Source organism: Neofelis nebulosa, chromosome 3 (assembly GCF_028018385.1).
Source record: "Neofelis nebulosa isolate mNeoNeb1 chromosome 3, mNeoNeb1.pri, whole genome shotgun sequence".
NCBI lineage: Eukaryota > Metazoa > Chordata > Mammalia > Carnivora > Felidae > Neofelis > Neofelis nebulosa.
In genome coordinates, this window is record NC_080784.1 from 202843982 (window position 1) to 202865494 (window position 21513).

The 21513-nt window shown below is 51.1% G+C and overlaps 2 protein-coding genes across 3 annotated transcripts; one reads left to right on the forward strand and one right to left on the reverse strand.

The window, feature by feature from the left end:
- Positions 1 to 1452: 1452 nt before the first annotated feature.
- On the reverse strand, positions 1453 to 9308 carry LOC131507868 (MORF4 family-associated protein 1). 2 transcript variants are annotated; one of them, XR_009259761.1, is made up of 3 exons: positions 8809 to 9308; positions 8202 to 8288; positions 1453 to 2237 (listed from the first exon to the last, which is right to left on the reverse strand). XR_009259761.1 is itself a non-coding variant. In XM_058723160.1 (2 exons), the coding sequence occupies exon 1, from the start codon at positions 9203 to 9205 to the stop codon at positions 8822 to 8824; it is 384 nt and encodes a 127-aa protein (XP_058579143.1). In that variant the 5' UTR covers positions 9206 to 9308; the 3' UTR covers positions 1453 to 2237; positions 8809 to 8821. The 2 variants fall into 2 exon arrangements, 1 of the variants encoding a protein (XP_058579143.1); XM_058723160.1 differs by lacking the exon at positions 8202 to 8288.
- A 3036-nt stretch (positions 9309 to 12344) lies between these two features.
- Positions 12345 to 13693, forward strand: BLOC1S4 (biogenesis of lysosomal organelles complex 1 subunit 4). The gene has a single exon (XM_058723161.1). It carries the CDS (start codon positions 12394 to 12396, stop codon positions 13048 to 13050), a length of 657 nt encoding a protein of 218 aa, XP_058579144.1. The 5' UTR covers positions 12345 to 12393; the 3' UTR covers positions 13051 to 13693.
- The last annotated feature ends 7820 nt before the right edge of the window (positions 13694 to 21513 follow it).

Here is a 21513-nt window from a genome sequence, read left to right on the forward strand (position 1 = left end):
GCCATATTGCTTAAGCCACATTTGGTCAGCATCTGCCTCATAAGCACTGCATAGCGGATCCTTGTGACTCATTTTGGCCATTCAACATCTGTACCCCTTTTTATGTTTGGGGAATTCATCACTTATGCACCTTGATAGGTGCCAAGTCTATCTACCCCCGTTTAAGTTGAAAATACTAGACTCTCTTGCCAGAGTACTGTCATGTGACCTAGCATCCACCAATCGGATTCATCCACACCCAATGTGACTAGGAGCTAGTGAAGCCAGTGAAGGGTTGGGAGAGCTAGGGGGCTGTCTCTGGCTGGCCGTGCAGACGGCGGGAGTCCAGGCGCTGGGGCAGACGAGGGCACAGTAAACCGAAGCAGCATCCTGTGCTCAGAGCAGGGCCAGCTTCCTCCCGGGCCGCTTCTGCGGTGTGGACTGCTCCTGGAATCGTCACCCTGAGTCTCTTCTCAAGCCCTCCCTGAGCTTCTGGAAACTGCCTAACTGGCTAGGGTCAGCTTCTGTGCCGGCAACTAGGAACCCTGACAGATTTCGGCCATAAACCTCTCGCATTTGTCATTTTAAGGCAAAGCAATGTGTAATAGCAATAGTTATAATAATAGTTATGAATTGTAAGAGCAATAACATCACACATATAAATAATAACAATGCTTAGTGATTTTATGGATAACTCTTGGTCAAAAGGAAAAGAGGCAGACTTTATCTATCTATCTATCTATCTATCTATCTATCTATTTTTTAACATTTATTTATTTTTGAGAGACAGAGCATGAGCGGGGGAGGGGCAGAGAGAGCGGGAGACACCGAATCTGAAACAGGCTCCAGGCTCTGAGCTGTCAGCAGAGTCCGACGCAGGGCTCGAACCCACAAACCATGAGATCATGACCTGAGCCGAAGTCAGACACGTATCCGACTGAGCCACCCAAGTGCCCCAAAGAGGCAGCCTTTTGAAAGGATGAATCTGGAAAGAACTTCCTGACCAAGAAATTCAAAAACGCTGCTGGCTTACAGACTCGAGGTTATGTGCTGTCGTTCACGATAAATGCCCAGTAAGAGGTGGAGACCGACGGCAACATTCCAGAGATGACACTCAACTTTCAAAAAGGTCTTTAGCTTTCCTTTATCAACCATTTTATTTTATTTATTTTTTTTTTAATTTTTTTTTTTAACGTTTATTTATTTTTGAGACAGAGAGAGACAGACAGAGCATGAATGGGGGAGGGTCAGAGAGAGGGAGACACAGAATCTGAAACAGGCTCCAGGCTCTGAGCTGTCAGCCCAGAGCCCGACGCGGGGCTCGAACTCACGGACTGCGAGATCATGACCTGAGCCGAAGTCGGACGCCCAACCGACTGAGCCACCCAGGCGCCCCATCCTTTATCAACCATTTTAGAGGCACTTTAAATTTGGAAGCTCAAGAAAATCACAAACTTACAGAAGACTCAGAAGCAGAGTACAAAGAATTTTATTTTTCCGCAGGATCTGAGAATAAGCCGCTGATCTGCTGATCTCCCACCCTGAAGACTTCAGTGAATGTCCTCCAAGCCGCACCCCCTACGTGATCACGGGGCAGCCGCCGCCGTCAGAAAACGCACCCCAACCCATTACCGCCATCTCATCTCAAGACCCAGTTCAAGTTCTGCCAACTGTTCTTTTTTTTTGTTTTCATGTTTATTTCTTTTTGAGAGAGAGAGAGACACAGCGCAAGTGGAGGGGGGAGGGGCAGAGAGAGAGAGGGAGACACGGAATCCGAAGCAGGCTCCAGACTCCGAGCTGTCAGCACAGAGCCCCACGCGGGGCTCGAACCCACGGACCGTGAGATCACGACCTGAGCCCAAGTCGGAGGCTCCTCTGACTGAGCCACCCAGGCGCCCCGCCCAGCCAATTGTTCCTAATAAGGTCTTTTATAGAGCAAAGGGATCACGTTTACGCCGCCTTTCCCAGACTTGCATGACCTTGACACTTTTGAGGATTACGAGCTAATAATTTTGCAGAATTTCCTTCGAGTTGAGGTTGTCTGAGGTTTGCTCGTGACTGGGCCTGGGTTGTGTACCTTTGGCAAGAATGTCCCAGAAGTGATGCGATGCTCTTCTCACAGCATCTTATCAGATGGCACTCGGTGTCGGTCTGTCCCATTTCTGGTCATGTCCACTTTGATCACTGGATTAAGATGGTGATTGAAGAAACAGCCAGCCACAGGCCCAGCGTTGGGGAAAGAAAAGCACAGGATGTATCTAGAACAGAAAGCAAGGATGTGTTCAAAGAATGACCAGGATACGTCAAAAGGACGCAGAAGCAGACTTGCATGGGCTCCCACTGCCCAAATCAAAGCCTTCTCCACTATAGCTATTCTTGCCACCTTTGTAACTTGTTAGCATTTTGTAGTGAGGTACTTTGAAGCTACATAAATGTTCTGTTCCTCGTCAAGCATGTAATTCGCTCATGTGTTCATATTTAAGTGAATACGTGGTTTCCCATATTCGTCATTGCACCGTGAACGTTAGCCACCATGGTTTGTTGTGATGATCCCACTGTATCCAATCTGCCAGTGGGGCCCATCCATTCAAGCTGGCCTCTGTGTCCTTCTAACTCATCCCCAACCTTGTTTGAACACCCCCTTGCTTTCCGTCTCAGCCAGATGTCTGCACACATCTCGGGCCCTCCCTGCCCCAGCTCTGGAACTGACCGTTTCTCCATGAAGTTCTGGTCCTTGTTAGTGGAAAATGGTATTTAGAAGCCAAAATCTGACAGCCAGGGTGCTCGAGATTATTGGGATGTCACTGCTTCCAGCTGCTTCCAACAGGCAGAACTAGGGAATATTTGTAAGTGTGTACATAAATTATACACACCCATCTGTGGCTCTATATAAACGTAGAATGCATACACAGAACCACAAGTTTACACGGATACCTCCAATTTCAACCCAATACCATGGAGCTCATTCTAGTGTTCTTTCTTTTCATCTTTCTCTCCCTCTGCTGGCACTCCCTCTCCTGCATGGAAACCTTTTCCCTGATCAACCTCCAGTCCCTGTGCCAGTCTGCCCCCTGAATGCACACCCTTTTCTCCCCTTGGGCTGAGTCACCTCGCAGGACTGACTTCCTCTACGGATGCCCTGCTTGCCCTTCTCAGGCTGTGACAAGCTGCACCGCATTGTTCCCATGCGTGGGGGGTTGCTGGGCTCTGACCCCCAGACTAGCAGCTTGGGGACTTCTAATCCTTCCTGGGCTTTCATTTCTCAAGTCAAATGAATGAATGAAGGTCCTTGGCACTCATCTCTAGGTAGCAAGCTACTTGATTTCCCCTGTTTACCATTATCTCCACCACTAGAATGACTAGGGGCAGGACTCTGGGACTGCCTCTTCACGGCTGCATCCCCCAGTGCCTAGAGCAGTGCCTGACACATAGCAGGAGCTAAGTAACAGTGGTAAGTAAATAAAGACTTCTGCAGCAAGATGAATTTTTGAAATGGTTCTAAGCCAGGGAATCAACATAGCCAATTCACGTTAGCTGACAGCGAAGGAGGAAGATTGGTGTTAAGCTGTAAGGAGGGAGGCCAGTTGGGAGAGCATCGCTCTAGTGGCCTGGGGCAGGTGGAGGGGGTGGGCAAATCAAAGGTGCATTCTGGACATTGAATCAATGTGCTTCAGTGATAGAGCGAGGAAGGCGTTGCTAAGGAGGAGGGAGGAGTCAAGAATAACACTGACGTTTCTGTGGTTTGAGTTCTCTGCATCGATAAGCAGACACAAATTTAGGTTACATTTACATACCGAATTGGTACTCATTCATTCAAGGAGTATCGTGTACCAACCATGTGGCAGCCGAGCACTGGTCTCTGTGCTGGGAATTCAGCAGGAAACAAAAATTCCTGGGGCGCCTGGGTGGCTCAGTCGGGTGAGCATCCAGACTCTTGATTTCAGCTCAGATCATGATCACAGGGTCGTGGGATCAAGCCCCACATCGGGCTCCAAGCTGAGCGTGCAGCCTGATTAAGATTCTCTCTCTCTCTCTCTCTCTCTCTCTCTCTCTCTCTCTTTCTCTCTCTCTCTGCCCCTCTCCCCTGCACAATCCCCAGCTTGTGCTCTCTAAAAAAACAAAACAAAAAACAAAGAAACCAAAACAAAAATCTCCTGCCCTCAAGGGGCTGACATTCCAAGGGGAGAAGTGGGTAAGACACAAATTAGTAATCACATGTCAGGCAAGGGAGAAGAAAAACCAAGGAGGATAGAGAGTGACAGGGGTTGGCAGTGCTGCTTTAAACAGGAAGAAGAAGAGGGCCTCGCTGGTAAGCTAACGCTTAAGGAGAGACTTTGAAAAGTGGCCCAGTGAGCCATGTGGACGGATACTGGACACTCGGATGTTTTCGGAAGAAACAAAACCCCGAGAAGTATGGCCACAAAACACTATCGAAGACTCAGTCGTCACCAGCCAGCCGATGGCAAATGACGGCTGGAGAAGAGGACAGAACATAGAATTTCAGACTTCACAGCACGGGGAGTTTGAGCACGATGGGCCGATTGCAGAGCAACTGAGAGAAGGTAATTCAAATTTTCTAGGGGACCTGGAAGTCGTTTCAATTCCACAGATACATAATCCAACTGGGGGGGAGGGGGAATTTATGAGTTACAACAGGAAATACACACAAAGTCCTGGACGCCTCCAAATTCCACCACATCTCAGGCAGGAGTTGGACCACTAGCTCGTCACCACAGTGCTCCGCAGAAGGGCCAAGGGTCAAAAATGCTTCAGAAGACTCTTAAGGCTCTGACCGTGAAGGAGGCTTGGCATCGAGACTGAACACATAAGGGGCGCCTGGGTGTCTCGGCTGAGTGTCTGACTTCCGCTCAGGTTGTGATCTCGCGGTTCACGAGTTCGAGCCCCGCATTGGGTTCTGTGCTGACAGCTCAGAGCCTGGAGCCTGCTTTGGATTCTGTGTCTCCCTCTCTCTCTGCCCCTCCTCCGCTTGCGTTCTGTCTCTGTCTCTCTCTCAAAAATAAATAAACGTTAAAAAAAAAAACAAAATAAAAGACTCAGTAGATAAAATGCAACCCCAACGGAGGAATACAATCCATGGTCAATTAATCAGTTAATCAAGGGGAAACACGTGCATACGAGTTTTGCACCCCAGAACATCTGTTTTTAAATCAGTAAGTAACTTGTAACTAAGTTTCCTGAATCAAGGTCCCTAATATCCCCACAGGGGTGCTCCTTCAGCCAGCTCCTGGAATTAAGAGAACACGGAGGAACTAACCTGCAGTGTATATGAACAGGAACGAGAAATAAACCTTGGGGGCTGTAGCCACAAAGACTTTGGGGTTGACGGATGCAGAGAGACACCGAGCCTCAACCCCAGGAAAGGCTGGCCGGTCCTTCCCACGCCCCTGATCCAGCGCAGACCCTCCACTCCCACCCGCACCGGCGCCCACATTCTTGCTTCGCCTCCCCCCCTCCTCCCCCCCCCCCCCCCCCCCCCGACCCACAGACCTCACTAAGCTTCCCGCGCTACAAACGTGACCCCTGAGGCTCCCTTGCTCCTCGGTCTCAATGGCTCCCGGCACTACCTCTGTTCCCACTGAGAAATTCAGAAGGGCAGGAGCACAGACCAGGATTCCAGAGACCGAAACAGCCTCTCTAAAGGACTTGCCTTTGTGCCCAGGTACTTTCCTATAAAAATGCCTGTTTCACACGTTATTCCCAGACCTGTACCTCGGCTTGTCATTATAAACATGTATGTGTTCTCATCGAACCCCCTCTAGCGCGATTCTGGAAATTGCACCCTGCCTGTCCTGTGGCTTTGAGCATCCATTAGCACAGGCTCATGAACAGGAATCAGTTCTCTAATGAAGCCCTCTCTCCTCTGCTCCCCCCCCTTTTATTGGTCCCCACAGTGCCCCCCAGTCACTCCCCAGTGCTGCAGCTCAAGTCCCTTCCTGAGCTTCTGATGCCCCCACTGGTTTCTACTCTTAGAAGTTGTACTCGGCATTCAAGGACAGTCATTGGCTCTCAGGCACCCTGCGGTGCAGTTACCTGTCCCAGCTCCTCCCGGTCCAGGCCTTCCCTTCACATTCCTGGTGCCCTGGAGCAGACGGGAGGCACATTACACGCCCACTGGCTACACAGACCTCAGCTGCTGAAAAGCAGGGGCTCAGGCCAGATGATGGCCTCAAGTTCATCCCTGTCAAGAGCTCACTGTCCTGTCATCTTATCCCCACAGCACCGGCCACAAGCGATTCTCCCTCACGGTTCCAGGCTCACAGAGAACCTCAAACTTCAAGCAGCTCGGTCCTGCTTGCCGAGGCTGTGCTCAAAGAAGCACGTTCGTTTCAAAAGAAATGTATTAACACATGCAGGGACTTTGGCCATTTGAACAACGTATTTATTTGAAAAAAAAAGGGGGGGGGTTAGAGATCTTTGTTTTTCAAGGCAAACAAACATTTATTGCATGTCTGATTTTGACTTCCAGTCCTGGTGAGGTCTACCCTGATCAACTAGATGGGCCCTGATGCTGCCTTTTCCTTTCTCCAGTGTCCCCGGACCCTTTGTAGATGGTCTCTTTGACGCAATACTCCGGAACGCCCGCATTACCACAGTGATGGTACTCGGTCATTCCCTATCCAAACTTCTTTGTCATTCAGGGTCGGCTAGGTTGCCTACATAAAGTCACCTGGCAGGTGGCGCAACACAGCCCAGACAATATGCCACAGGACACAGCTCTCCTCGGTCCCACGGGAAGTGAAGTTCCAGAATACACACACAACCATCTCCCATCTACGACTGCCTTCTACTCCTTCTCCGTCTTCCCCACAGCAGTCTCACCCCTCCTCGGGTCACCAGGTACACCCAAGGAGCGTCGTCCATGCACCTCTAAAGGTAGAAGATTCTGGTCCCACGTCTACACAAGTCCCAGGCAACAATCAGGTCACATGGATAACAGCAAGGTGCAAGGCCATGCCCCAACATTTCAGACACGGTAAAGTAACGTGATTTAACGTGACAACTGAAACAACTTTTCATTAAGCCCCATTTCGCCTGCAAGAGTATTTCTCGGACAAAAGTTATTTTTCAGGACAGTCTAACCCAACTCAAGCCGGCATCCATCATGTTAGTTCAGACGAAAGAACGAATTCTGGAGATCTTACTGTCCCCAGGCACGGCTGGACCGGCCAAGAAACATGCAGACCCAGGCCCAAGAGACAGGAGTGCTCGCACATCATTCAAAGGAATGTGAAGGAATGCGACCCCCCCCCCCTCCAATCTACAGCTCTCAGGGGCCTCCTGCCCCAAATTTCGCCCTTAAAAACCCTCACTTTGGGGCGCCTGGGTGGCGCAGTCGGTGAAGCGTCCGACTTCAGCCAGGTCACGATCTCGCGGTCCGTGAGTTCGAGCCCCGCGTCAGGCTCTGGGCTGACGGCTCGGAGCCTGGAGCCTGTTTCCGATTCTGTGTCTCCCTCTCTCTCTGCCCCTCCCCCGTTCATGCTCTGTCTCTCTCTGTCCAAAAATAAATAAAAAACGTTGAAAAAGGGGCGCCTGGGTGGCGCAGTCGGTTAAGCGTCCGACTTCAGCCAGGTCACGATCTCGCGGTCCGTGAGTTCGAGCCCCGCGTCGGGCTCTGGGCTGATGGCTCGGAGCCTGGAGCCTGTTTCCGATTCTGTGTCTCCCTCTCTCTGTCCCTCCCCCGTTCATGCTCTGTCTCTCTCTGTCCCAAAAATAAATAAACGTTGAAAAAAAAAAAAAAAAAAAAAAAAAAAAACGTTGAAAAAAAAAAAACCCTCACTTGGGTGGTGGGGGGGGGGCGGGTGGTGCCTGGCTGGCTCAGTCAGTAGAACCCACGACTCTTGATCTCAGGGTCGTAAGTTCAAGCCCCACACTGGGCATTGTGCCTACTTAAAACAAAAACCAAAACCCTCACCTGTAAGCCATTGGGCAGTTTGGCACTTGGAGCATGCGGTCCCCATTCTCCTAGGTGGTGTCATACCTATAAACAGCCTATCCTTCTTCACTGCAAAAGCTCCATGTCAGTTTTTTACCGGCTTGCTGTGCACCCAGGAGACCCATTCTCCTCTGGTGCGGATACATAACCATTGACCCTAGGGGAGACTGTGACACACGGATAAAAACCAAAAAAAAAAAAAAAAAAAAACACAACAGAATAAACAACAAGCTGTTTCAGTTTCCTCGAGTTGTCAGCCCAGCCTTACCAGGTGACCAGAGTCCATGAGCTGTGAACCCGACGCACAATTGGCAGAAATTTGCCATCAAGACACTGAGTCCCAGATTTCTGCAACCTGATGTTTAAAAACAAACAAACAAACAAACAAAAAAATTTCAATTAACCACCCACCCTCTGACACGAACCTGGAAATTTCTAGTAAACGCCTACAGCTTCACATTTTCCCATTTTTTCCCCCCTGTGTTCTCACCCTCCCCTATTTTGCTCTAAGGGCTGGGTTTTCTTTGGTTCCCGCCCCCGCCAAGTGCCTAGGCAACTCTCCCTGCGGCAACTGTCCTATTGGGACTGACTCTGGGGTTTCACAAAGACAAACTCGAAATTATTTTAACTCTTCTTGAATTGCCAGCGGGGGCGGGAGGAACCACAAAACTCAGGACGTCCTAGCACCTGTCCAATCTAGCACGCACCCATTTTCCTCTTGACCTCAACTTTGCTCCCACTCCCCAATTTCCGACGCAGTGCGACTGAGGCTGTACCTTCACTCCTGGAATATTACTACCACCCAGAAAACTGTTCAATCACGCTGACGGCAACGACCAGGACCCGCATCGGGCCCCGCCGGCCCCCGGCCTTACCGCCCGCCCGCCTTCACGACGATTCGCTTCTCTCTATCCGCCGGACCAGCTCCACCAACATCTCTGCCATCTTCGCGATCTCCTTGGCCTTCTCCTCCGCCTTCTCGCACCGTTTGGTCCCTCTGCCCTCGACTCCATCGTCGGGATTCTGAAGATGGTTCAGGGCGCTCTCCTCCGAGGCCTCCACCTGCGTTTTGATTTGGATGAGCATATTGTCCATCTCCCACAGCTTGCTCCGGTTCCGCATGTACGCCCGGCCGTGCTCCCGGGTCAGCGCCGCGATGTCCTCCCGCATCTCGTTGATGACGGGCAGCAGGAACTGCTCGAAATCCTCCTCGGGCTCCAGCACCTCCACCTCCTCCGGCTCTGCCAGCTCGACGACGTCCAAGGGCCGCATCTGTCGCGCCAAACCGTTGCCGCGGGCGTCGACGGGTCAGCAGTGCCGCCGAATTACCTCTGCGAGTTCCTCCTCTCACGCCGTCCGCTTGCAAACCGCTCCGGGAAGCAAAGCCTGGAACCCACACGGAGGCCGGGCGGCGGAGGAGTCCGCGCAGCCGTCACCGGCGGTGGGCGTGTTCGCGCCACTTTCGGGACTCGGCCCCGCCCCCTTACGGCCACGCCTCGGACGGAGCCCAGGCGCGGGCGCGCGCACGCAAAGGGGACTCCGTAGCGGGCGGGCGCACGCCAGCCTCCACCTGCTTCCCGCGCCCTGCCCCGCCCCCTTCTCTAATAGGCCTTTGGGAGCGCAGAGGTTCTTTTTTTTTTTTTTTATTAAATTTTTTTTTTTTTCAACATTTTTTATTTATTTTTTTGGGACAGAGAGAGACAGAGCATGAACGGGGGAGGGGCAGAGAGAGAGGGAGACACAGAATCGGAAACAGGCTCCAGGCTCCGAGCCATCAGCCCGGAGCCTGACGCGGGGCTCGAACTCACGGACCGCGAGATCGTGACCTGGCTGAAGTCGGACGCTTAACCGACTGCGCCACCCAGGCGCCCCGGGAGCGCAGAGGTTCTTACGTCCCGTCCCGGACTTTTTCTTTTACTTAACTTTTTTTTAAGTGAAAGCAATTCTCCCTCCCTCGTATTTGATTAAGACAGGCTGGCGTTCAGAGCGCTTACCATCCAGGGACGCACTGCTGTAAGTGCTCAGATTAATTCATTTAACCTAATTCAATAAACCCGTCAGATGAAAAACTGGTTAAAAACAGTGCTTTTGGTCAGAATTTGAACCTGAGCCATTTTGGGTCTACTACAGTCGCTACTCTTAACTACAGTACCTGCTCTCTCTTCTGGGACAGGGCCCTTAAGTCAAAAACTGGGAATCTCAATTCTGTACTCTCCACCACTGGCTCCCAGAATTTATTGTCCTGGGGGGATTTCTCTCTCGCTGGGTTGGGTTGTTCTGGTCAGAGTGTTTTGGCCTCTCTTTGAGGTAGGGGAGCCGAAGGGACTCCGTTTTGGAAAGGCTCTGTCTCTGCTGTTTTTCTGCTAAGCTCCATTTACTCAAGTTCTATATTTTGCATCCGAATAAACCAAAGAAGCTGTGTTCCCACTTCCAGGGGGAAAGGAGATAGATTTGTCTTAGACCCCCCCAAACACCTTATAACATCTAAAAAGAGCTGGATCCCAAACATGTTCCACGACATCAGCTTTGAACAAACCTCAGCGGATCAGTACTCCCCTACCTTCGATGATCTATAAATAACACCTTTATTCACCTGCCGCTCGCCTTCGGTCAGACCCTACCCTGGATTCCTGAAGGAACACAGAGGCTACACCCCTTTCCAATATAAACCCCTAACCCCAAGTGAGGAAGAGACTCATTCTCCTTTCCTTTCTGAGTCTCCCAGACATTCTATCTGCTAAATGCTCACTCATGCTACTCAGTAAACTCTGTTTTTACTTTTTCTGGCTCACAGAGCTGGTCCTGCAGGGCCCATCTCTGGGTCCTTGGACCCAGGCTGACTGCATCATCTTCACCGGACTGTAAGCAACCCAAGACAAAGGGCCACTTCTGATTCGGCTCTGTGCTTAGCCCCTCCTCACCGCCTGGACTCAAGGACCTTAGGGAATGTTTTCGAGAGAAGGCCTCCTTCCCTAAAATATAAGTGTCTCTGCCATACCGGAGGTTCCTTGAGGGCAGGTTCTGGTCTCAGTCCTCACCACCTACAGGACCTACAAAACAGCAGCGCCCCGTAAATGCTGCTTTAATAGTCATTTAACAAAAAGTTTTTGAGCACTGACAGAAGGCCATTGTGGAATGGATGGAGGCTATTTCCAGCCATGTTCAACCTGTGCCACCCTAGCAGTAATTTGGAGGGACCCTGCTTGCACAGTGGCACAGATCAGAGCTTTCGTTTTCCAGTCTCATAAATAAAGACCAGTGATCTCAGCCTGAGTATGTCAGTGGGAAGATGCATAAGTGAGATGATGTGCATGAAAGTGTTTTGCAAATACCAAAGCACCAGCAGATACTAGTGGTGATAATATTATAGCGATTATGATAGTGAATGGAGGTTGTTTGATTCCAAAGGTTTTGGAGTCATCCTTCATTAGGTCCCAGTCCCTCCGATTACTTGCTCTGTGGCCTTGGACAAGTTGGTTAACCTTGAACACATCTTTCTGGGTGTCAATTTCCACCTGTCGCTCTAGGGTGGGCATTGGACATATGATCTCTAATGATCATAATATGATCCTTATAGTCCATAATAATTATATGGTTTACCCAAGATTTTATATCTTGTGTCCTGAGTGCCCCCTTTCACTCTCAAAACTTTCCTTGTTTGATGAACCGGAATTTATTAAAATTATGAAGTGTTCATCAAAAGCACCACTAAGAGAGTAAAAATGCAAGCCAAAGAGTGGGAAGAGATCTTTTCAGTAGCTATATGACAAACGACTCCTATTAAAATTGTACTGAGAACTTCTATAGATCAATAAGGGAAAGACAACGCAATTTAAAAATTGGCAAAAGACTTGAGCAGGTACTTCACAAAAGGGAATATCCACATGGCCAGAAAGTATATAAAAAGGTGCAAAAGTTCGTGATTCATCAGGGAAATGCAAGTCAAAACCACAAAGAGTTAGCAATCACTATACATCCACTAGCGTGGCTGAAAAGTAAAATATTGACAATACCAAGTGTTGGGGACTATGTGGAAAGAAGCTGAGAACTTTCAAAGTCATCAAGAATATCAAGCCTTCAGGAACCTTCCTTTAGTTTATTTCTCTTCTCTTTCGTTTCACAGTAAGCAGCAAGAAGAAACTAGGGAAGGTAGGAAGCTCTTCACGGGCCCTTGACATGTTCTATGTCTGATCTGGATGGAGGTCACACGAGTGTGTAAAAGTGGACTGAGGATGTACGCATCTCAAAATAGTTCCCTTACACCCTCGCGTGTTAAAAAGCGTTCAGTGTGTGAGCACGTGCGCGAGCACGAGCGTTCAGGGGCTGGAAACGATTGGTGCGCGTGCGTGACCGCCCGTGTGCGCGCGGAAGCCGGAAGCAAGGGCGTGCGCGCGCGCGCGGAGCGGGCGGAGCAAGGCTGGGAGGCCGGAAGTTGGGCGGCAGCCCGGCCGTAGCCGGCAATGGAGGGGCTTCCAGCCGACCGTGGGCTGCCGCCCGAGGGGCCGGCGGCAGAGGAGGCCGAGCTGCAGGGAGCTGTCTGGAGCGGGGACAGCGGCAACGTGTCCCAGAGCCACAGCAGCGCCTCGGGGCCGTGGGAGGATGAGGGCCCAGAGTCGGGCGCGCCGGGCCGCGACCTGCCGCTGCTGCGCCGCGCCGCCGCGGGCTACGCCGCCTGCCTGCTGCCCGGAGCCGGGGCGCGGCCCGAGGTCGAGGCCCTGGACGCCAGCCTGGAGGACCTGCTCACCAGAGTGGACGAGTTCGTGGGTATGCTGGACATGCTGCGCGGGGACTCCTCCCACGTCGTCAGCGAGGGCGTGCCTCGCATCTACGCGAAGGCCACCGAGATGCGGCAGGTCTACAGCAAGATCGACCGCCTCGAGGCCTTCGTGGCGATGATCGGCGCCAGCGTGGCCAGGATGGAGGAGCAGGTCGCCAGGGCGGAGGCCGAGCTGGGCGCTTTCCCCAGCGCGTTCAGGAAACTGCTGCACACGATTACCGTGCCCTCCTTCTTCAGCAAGGCGCCCTCCGGCCGGCCCCAGCAGAGCGGCTACGAACCCCCCGTCCTGTTTCGGACCGAGGACCACTTTCCCTGTTGCAGCGAGAGACCTCAGATCTGAGTCCCCCGGGCAGCACTGCAAGGGCACGCTCGGCCTGAGATTATCTCGAGTATTAAATCAGTTGGAAATTCTGCTGATAGACATACACGATGTTGGAGTCTGACATGTTTATATTTTGCACACTCTTATTTCCCCGTCTTCCTGATTTCACGTAAGGATGTTTGGTTTTGTGTGTCTTCCAATGCTAAGCTGAGAGCTGCTTGGTCCGGGATGGGACCGGGTTCGGAGAAGAAAAGGAAGGAGCTTTTCTGTGCACTGTGGCAGGACTGCTGTGTTTCTGGGTTTTACAGCTCAACTCACAGTATTATTTTTTCAAAGTTTATATATTTTATACTCTTAGGAAAAACTGCTGAGCTGTTCAGGTGTTGTCATTGTTCGATCCTAGTACCGATAACATTTTTTGTAGCTTACTTTGAGGGTAGATGGTAAGTTGTTTCACGTTATATTAAACTTTTCATATCATGGGTTATACACCGAAGGAAACGGTAGAATTTCTGAGATGGATTGATTTATCGCATCTAATTCTGAAGTTGTATTTGAAAGTATGCCCCCACAGTCTTCGTTTGTCCACAGCAAACAAGTCTATATGTGATTGCCAACATTTGGTTTATAATTTAAATATTAATAAAAAGTTTACATTTTATTGGAAAGGCTTTTCTTCTGAAAAGGACTTCACATATTTCCTTTTTTGTGTGATTGAAAATAGACCTGTTGCTCATGATTTTAGGGATAAGGAAAAGTGGCTTGGGAGCACCTCCTTTAGAAGGCTAATGTGAGGAGTGCCTGGCTGGCTCAGTCGGTTAAGCGACCAGTTCTAGATTTTGGCTCAGGTCATGATCTCACAGTTGGGAAGTTCCAGCCCCGAGTCAGGCTCTGTGCGGTCAGTGCAGAGCCTGCTTGGGATTCTCTCTCCCCCTCTCTCTCTCTGCCCCTCCCACACTAGCACACTCTCGCTCTCTCAAAATAAATAAACTTCAAAGAAAAAAAAAAAAGGCTGAAGTGAAAAACCTTACCTGGTATTTCACAGAATTGTATGTTTCTTTCCTCTCAAAGTAAACACTTAAATCACTTGTGTGAATGAGTGGTGTTAGGATTTTGTTCTTTCCCCCTGACAGCATGGAATCTGAAAAATGTTTTGCCGGCGTAAGGGCTTTGATCTTGACTTGAATCTATTTTATTAATGGTCCTAGAGGGCGCTGGACCCCAGATACACATACAGCTTAGGCGGCTTTTGTGTCATTTTTCATAGATCTCAGACGCTGGTAAAGTAGGCATATTGTCACTTAGCCATATATCATGAAAAGGCGCTAACATAGTCTCCACCTTGGCTTTCTTCTATGTCGCACATAATACAGTTTTTTATTTAGGTAGTTCATTGATTACAAATTAAGGAACTCCTGAATGTAGAAGCTGAAAGCACCCGTGAGCTCCATTTAATATTGGGCAATTACTGGGGACTGCTGTAGTTAATATATTCCGATGACATAGTCACTGAATCCGAAAATACGATTCTTACATAACGTCCGTGTTACTAAAATGCTTTTTAAACTTGTTAATATTAAAAGGCAGGTAGTGATTAGGGCAAATTATGAAAAAACTTAGAATAATTTTTAGGCTGAGATTTAATATCCCCAAACTCCAGAAAGCATAAGTTAACAAGTGCGCTATGAAGTAAAACTTTATTAGGAATGTATAATGCTTACATATTTACTTTCATTACCTACAAAAACGTAAATTGGGTTGAGAAAATTAAAAGAATAACCAGTAAAAGATCACTTACTTTACGTTACTTTAAAAAAAAAAAATACTGGGCACAGTTACTTTAAAAAACAAAATAAACTTTAAATATTTTATTTAAGATTAAAAAAAATTTTTTTAGTATTTATCTTAGGGCACAAGTCGGGGAGGGGCATAGAGGGGGACACAGAATCTGAAGCAGGCTCCAGGCCCTGAGCTGTCAGCACAGAGCCCGACATGGGGCTTGAACCTAGGAACTAGGAGATCACGACCTGAGCTGAAGTCAGACGCTTAACCGACTGAGCCACCCAGGTGCCCCTAAGATTTTATTTTTAAGTAATCTCTACACCCAACATGGGGCTTGAACCCACCACCCTGAGATCAAAGAGTTGCATGCTCTACGAGTGAGCCAGCTGGGCACCCCAAATATAGATAAACTTAAAAAAAAAAAAACGCTGGTTTAGATGATAACTTACATGATCACATGTACAGCTTATCTCTAAGTGACCTTGGGTTCTGAAATTCTCTTAGTCACTTGGTGCTGTCCCTGAGGTCCTAAATAGAGATTAGTGCGTGGCCTTGTTTGGAATGGGGACTTGAAGCCGGTTTGCATAGCTTAAGACAGATACTAGGTGAAAGTCCCTGGTCTCAAGAATGGGGGTTGCGGGAGGCAGGCCCACCTCTGCCCAGGCACTTCCGCCTTCAGACCTTCCAGCCCCCTCCTCTCCCACCCCAACCAGCTGGAGATTTAAGGGGGACCCTTCTGGATCTTGGAAAACTGGTCCTTCCCCCTCTCAGAAGTCCATAAAAGTTGGGGGAGGGGGCCAGTTGTCATGTGGGTGACCTCTGCAGACCCATCTCTGCTGCTGGGTCTGGAGCTCTCCTGCTTTCCAGAATAAACAGGGATGGGGGTTAAGAACGCTTGAGAGGGGCACCCACACCGGAGTCGAGATGTTCTTCACTTCCACACCTGCTTACAGAACACAATGAGCGCTCGGTGTCCCGGAGTCCAACTGACATCCGCTTAGTCCAAGGGCAGCCTCAGGCGTCCAGAAGTCAGCTTACGAACACACATAAAATTGGGTACTAATGAGCTGGTAAGCAGCTTGTGGCTTCTTTTCCTCTAGCCAGAACTTGAGGAATACGAGCCTTGGACCGAGGAGGGGGATCCGTCATGGGTATAAAAGTGTAGCCCCAGGGCACCCCGGTGGCTCAGTCAGTTAAACAGCCGACTTGGCTCAGGTCGTGATCTCGCAGTTCATGAGTTTGGGCCCCACGTCGGGCTCTGTGCTGACAGCTAGGAGCCTGGAGCCTGCTTCAGATTCTGTGTCTCCCTCTCTCTCTGCATCTGCCCCACTCGCGCTCTTGTCCCTCTCAAAAATAAATAAACATTAAAAAAAATTAAAAAATAAAAGTGCAGCCCCGTGTGAACCTGCTCACTGTATGATCTAGGACGGGCCCCCAAAGGGCCAGACAGTAAGAACCGCAAGGCCTCATGGCCTCACCTACTCGCTCTCCCCTTGAGCAGAAGCAGCCACGGACCACATTGTATATGTGCTGCCGAAGCGAGCACACCACGGACCACATTGTAGACACATGGGCAGGCGGTCTGCAAATAAAACTTTATATAAACACAAGTATTTCTTGAAACAAAAGACCTAAGAGGGGCAAACTAATAATGGTCTGGGATTTTAAGATTTTAAACCTATCTCGGTTAAACTGCCCTCAGAAGGGGCAGCATGGGTAGATGAAAAGCATTAGTTCATAAAGGGTTTTTGTTTGTTTCCCCTGCCAGTGAAAGCAAATAAGAAAAATGGGCTCAGGACAACAGACAGGGAAGCCAGGTCACCAGCTGCCCTTGGATGTGAGACCCAGTCCCAAATGGCTGGAACCCAGCTTGGGTCTTCTCTGCTGCAAGACCCACTTTCTTTACCAGGAACGAAGCTTCGCAGACTCACGGCGCTGTCTTCTAAGGAATTTGGCTTAAGATGATCTGCTGTCAGCAGTGAGGGCTGACATCTAATTCATCAGTATGACTGCAGGCAGCACCCGCGGCACGTCCCAAATGCACCCTCTCCGTCCATCCCAAGGCTACCCCAACTCAGCCACTCGGGGGTCTCTTAAGTGGTTTCCTGCTTCCCCCGTCCCCTCTCCAAGCCCCTCTCCACAGAATACGCAGCAGCCAAAACTGTCTCTAAAAACCACGGGCCAGATATATTGGGCTTTGCCTAAAACCGTCATTAGTGTCTCATGACCTTGGAATAAAATCTGAATTCTGTTCTCTGGCCTGTCCTACCCTACAGGGTCTGGCTCCCACCCCATCAGTCACCTTGTCTTGGGCCTCTCTTCCCTTGCTCACCCCCCTCCAGCTTCACCTTGACCCTGAAAGATACCCACCGTGTGCCCTTCAAGGCGCTTATCACAGTTGTGTCTGTGTCACTCTGGGGTCTGCCTCCCCCACCTCCGGGCAGGCATGGGCTCTGTCAGTCCCACTGGGCCTCCGCTGTGCTGTCGGCAGGTGACCTGTCACACTCAGCTGTTGAGCGAATGACTGTCAGGCTGGCAGAGCAAAGGAACGGCCAGACATACAGTGGACGCTGGGTCAGGAATGGGAGACAGAAAAGCAAATACAGTGATCCGATCACTGTTTGCTAGGAAGTCAAGCACCATGGGAGGCCTGAGGACACCAAGGAAAGTAAGACTGGATTCTTCTTCAAGAGCTGCACGGGTCGGGTGCCAGCTCAGTCCAACCCAAGGTTAGGGATCGAACTTGTTAAATCTGGTACGAGCGCTCTTAATTGTGCCCCGGACATGTTGATCTAGAATTTTCAGAGCTACCTTTCTGAAGAGACTCCTTTCCCTGCCAAAAGGTTAAAAGATCATCTTCCGGGGCACCTGGGTGGCTCTGTCGGTTGAGTGTCTGGCTCTTGAATGTCTAACTCTTAGAGGCTCAGGTCATGATCTCACGGTTCATGGGTTCGAGCCCCACATCGGGCTCTGTGCTGCCAGTGTGGAGCCTGCTTGCGATTCCCTCTCTTCCTCTCTTTCTGCCCCTCCCCCCTCATTGTCTCCTCTCTCTCTTTCAAAATAAATAAACAGACATTAAAAAAATCATTTTCCAAAGTGACCTACGCTGTTAGCCCCAATCATAGAGAAGGGAACCCATTTCTTTTAGAATGAGAGATTCTTCTTCATGACCTTCGTCACCAAAGGGAGGCCTGTCTGTCCGGAGGGGGTCTGCCTGGGACAGAGGATGAGAATAAAGCGGCCCCAGGCCCCCTCCAGTGGGTGTGCGACTGCGGGGCCTGGCGGGCCGCGAAGCTGCAGGAACAGCTCCTGCCCCAGCAGGGGGCGCTGCCGCAGCAGGAAAGGCCGTCTGCGAACTGCCACTCGGGCCCCAGGCTCCGGGAACTAAAACACACCGGCGTCCGCAGTGGCAGCCTTGGCTCCTGCAGATTCAGAGCCAGCAGGTCCTGTCCACTCCCGAGGGGCTTGCAGTGGGGGGCCCACGGCTGTCCCCCAAAGCCCCTCTTCTTGCTCGGGGTGGGGGAGGGGAGGAAGGTGGGATGGCAGCAGCCGGTCTGGCGGGACAGTAGACAGTGGCCACATCCTGTCCCTCACCCCGTTTGTTGTCCTCAGTCTTCTCTGCACCCAGAACGAGCATGCTCGTTTATTGATTCACCTGTCTGTCTGTCTCCCCCACTAGGGCGCGGAACTTGGCCTTGGTCCATTTTGTGTGCCCCTGAGTCCCGGGGTGCTTGGCCCCGTGTCTGGCCCAGGGCAGGGCCTCCAAATCTGACGGATGAATGGAGGAAACACGAGGATGAGCAGTTGTGGACAAGAAGGACCGAGCAGGGCTGAGTCTGACGGGCTGCCTTGTGGTAATTCAGCTCCTCGTTCTGGCAAATCCAGGAAACCTGTTTCGGTGTGTTGGGGGGGGGGGGCGAGTGGAGGCAGGCTCCTCCCCGCATCGCACACAAAATACCTGTCACTTTCTAGACTGGAAATGCTTACCGGTAGACTTTCTGCAGGGGGTCGGGCTGGAGGTTGGGGCCTGGACGTGGGCATCACGGGGAAGTGGGCATCACAGGGAGGTGGGCATCATGGGAGGGGCATCATGGGAGGTGGGCGTCACGGAGAGGTGGGCATTATGGGAGGTGGACATCAGGGGAGGTGAGCATTATGGAAGTTAGGCATCACAGGCAGGTGGGCATCATGGGGAGGTGGGCATTATGGGAGGTGGACATCACGAGGAATTGGGCATCACAGGGAGGTAGGCATCACGAGAGGTGGGCATAATGGGAGGTAGGCATCACAGGGAGGTGGACATCACAGGGAGGTGGGCATTATGTGAGGTGGGCATCATGGGGTGGTGGGCATCATGGGAGGTGGGCATCATGGGGAGGTGGGCATCATGGGAGGTGGACATCACAGGAAGGTGGTCATCACGGGGAGGTGGGCATCAAGGGAGGTGGGCATCATGGGAAGTGGGCATAACGGGAGGTAGGCATCACCGGGAGATGGGCATCATGGGAGGTGGGCATCACGGGAGGTAGGCATCATGGGGAGGTGGGCATTATGAGTCGTTGGGACAAGCTGAGTTCAAGTGCCAGCTGCCCATCACTACTTTGCAAGTTGTTTCAGAGTTCTTTCTCAACTGATTTTTTTTAGTTCCTTGTTTCTATTCTTTTTAAAAGAATTTGTGGTAAAATACATTCAGCACAGATTTACCAGCTTAACCATTTTTCAGTGTCCAGGTCAGTGCTACTAAGCACATTCAACGTGTCGTGCAGCCACCATCCGTCCCAGAACTCTCTCCTGGCAGAACTCACCCTCTGTCCCCATGAAACACTAACCCCCACCCGGCCTCCCCTGCCCCTGGCGCCCACCCTCCGCCTTCTGTCTCTGTGAATCTGACTGCTCTCAGGACCTCCTGTGGCTGCAGTCATACAGCGTCTGTCCCTTGTGATGGGCTTCTTCCACTGAGCACAAGGTCCTCCAGGTTCAACCACGTGGTAGCAGGGGTCAGGATGTCCTTCCTTTTAAAAGTTGAATACTGTTCCGCCGTGTGCACGGACCACACTGTGTTTGTGCCCTCCTCTGTTGGGTTGCTTCTGCCTTTTGGCTGCTATGAACTTGGGGGTATAAATATCTCTCTGATACCCTGCTTTCAGTGTTTCTGGGTAAATACCAAGGAGTGGAATTGTTGGATCATGGGGTAGTTCTAATCTCAATTTTCTTAATTACTTTTTTTTATTCGAAAATGTTTTTTCATGTTGATTTAAAAAAAATTTTTTTAATGTTTATTTTTGAGAGAGGGACAGACAGCTTGCAGGGGAGGAACAAGTGAAAGAGAGAGGGAGACACAGAATCTGAAGCAGACTTCAGGCTCCAAGCTGTCAGATCCCGATGTGGGGCTTGAACTCATGAACCGTGAGATCATGACCTGAGCCAAAGTCTGATACTTCACCGACTGAGCCACCCAGGTGCCCCAACCTACGTTTTTTGTTTGTTTGTTTGTTCTTGTTTTTTATTTTAGAGAGAGAGAGAGAGAGAGAGAGAGCTAGCAGGAGCGGGGCAGTGGGGCAGAGGGAGAGAGAGAGAATTTCAAGCAGGCTCCACACTCATTGTGGAGCCTAACTCGGGGCTCAATCCCATGACCCTGGGATCACAACCTGAGCGGAAATCAAGTCGGACACCCATCCCACTGAGCCACCCAGGCGCCCCTAATTTCGATGTTTTGAGGAGCATCCCTATTCCTTCCACAGTGGCTGTACCGTTTTATGTTCCCACCAACATTGGACAAGGGTTCCGATGTCTCCACATCATCGCCAACGCTTGTTATTATTGTTATTTCACACTGGCCATCCTAACGGGCGCCAGGCGGTGAGGGGAGAGGTTCTCAGGGTACCTGAGGTGACGGAGACAAGCCAACAGCGATGACAGCCGTAGCACGTGCCCCATCCCGCTGTGTTCTTGTGTCGCCACCAGGCCTCCTGTCCACCCCTCTTTCCCCCAGGAGGAGGAGCGAGCTACGCGGGTGCCGGGTGCGAGCTCGGGCGCCCCGGTCCCGTCTCTCGGTGCTGGAGTTCCTGAATTACAGCCTCTGCCCCTGGGCGGCTTCCGTCTGTCTGTTGGCTTTAGCCCGGTGGGCTGTGGGTAGTGGTCCCTGCAGTTGGCTGCTCTGGGGTCCTCAGGACCCCTGGCCCTCCTGATGGGGGGCGGAGGGTCCCAGGAGAAGCTCTTGCCCACAGGGGCAGCCCCACGTCCATTCCAGCACACAAGTCCTGAAGCTCAGAGCCCAGGAAGGCGAGCTACATGTTGCCCCCTCCGGCCACCCCTGACCTTGGGGACCGCTTGTTGCTGGGCAGCAGCCAGCCCCTTGCCCCAGAGTGTGCACAGGTGAGCCCGTTGAGGCACAGCCTGCAGACCCATCCTGCCGGGGAGAGGCAAACGCCCACACAGACTCTGACTTCAGAGATACCAGCGATTTGGGAGACCCTAGAGAAGCCCAGCAGGTGCTGGAACACGCTGGGGCTGCAGGCAGGTGTGGCATCACACCTGAGGAGCCCAGACATGCAGCCACGTGGGGGACACGCCACCGGGAATTCTTAACACCTCGCGCGAGACCAGTGAGACTTGGAGCAGGACTTTCTTAGCTTTGGTGGGGTTTTCTTCTACCGACCTTGGATTGAATTTACTTTTCTTTTCCTAGTTTCTAAGGCA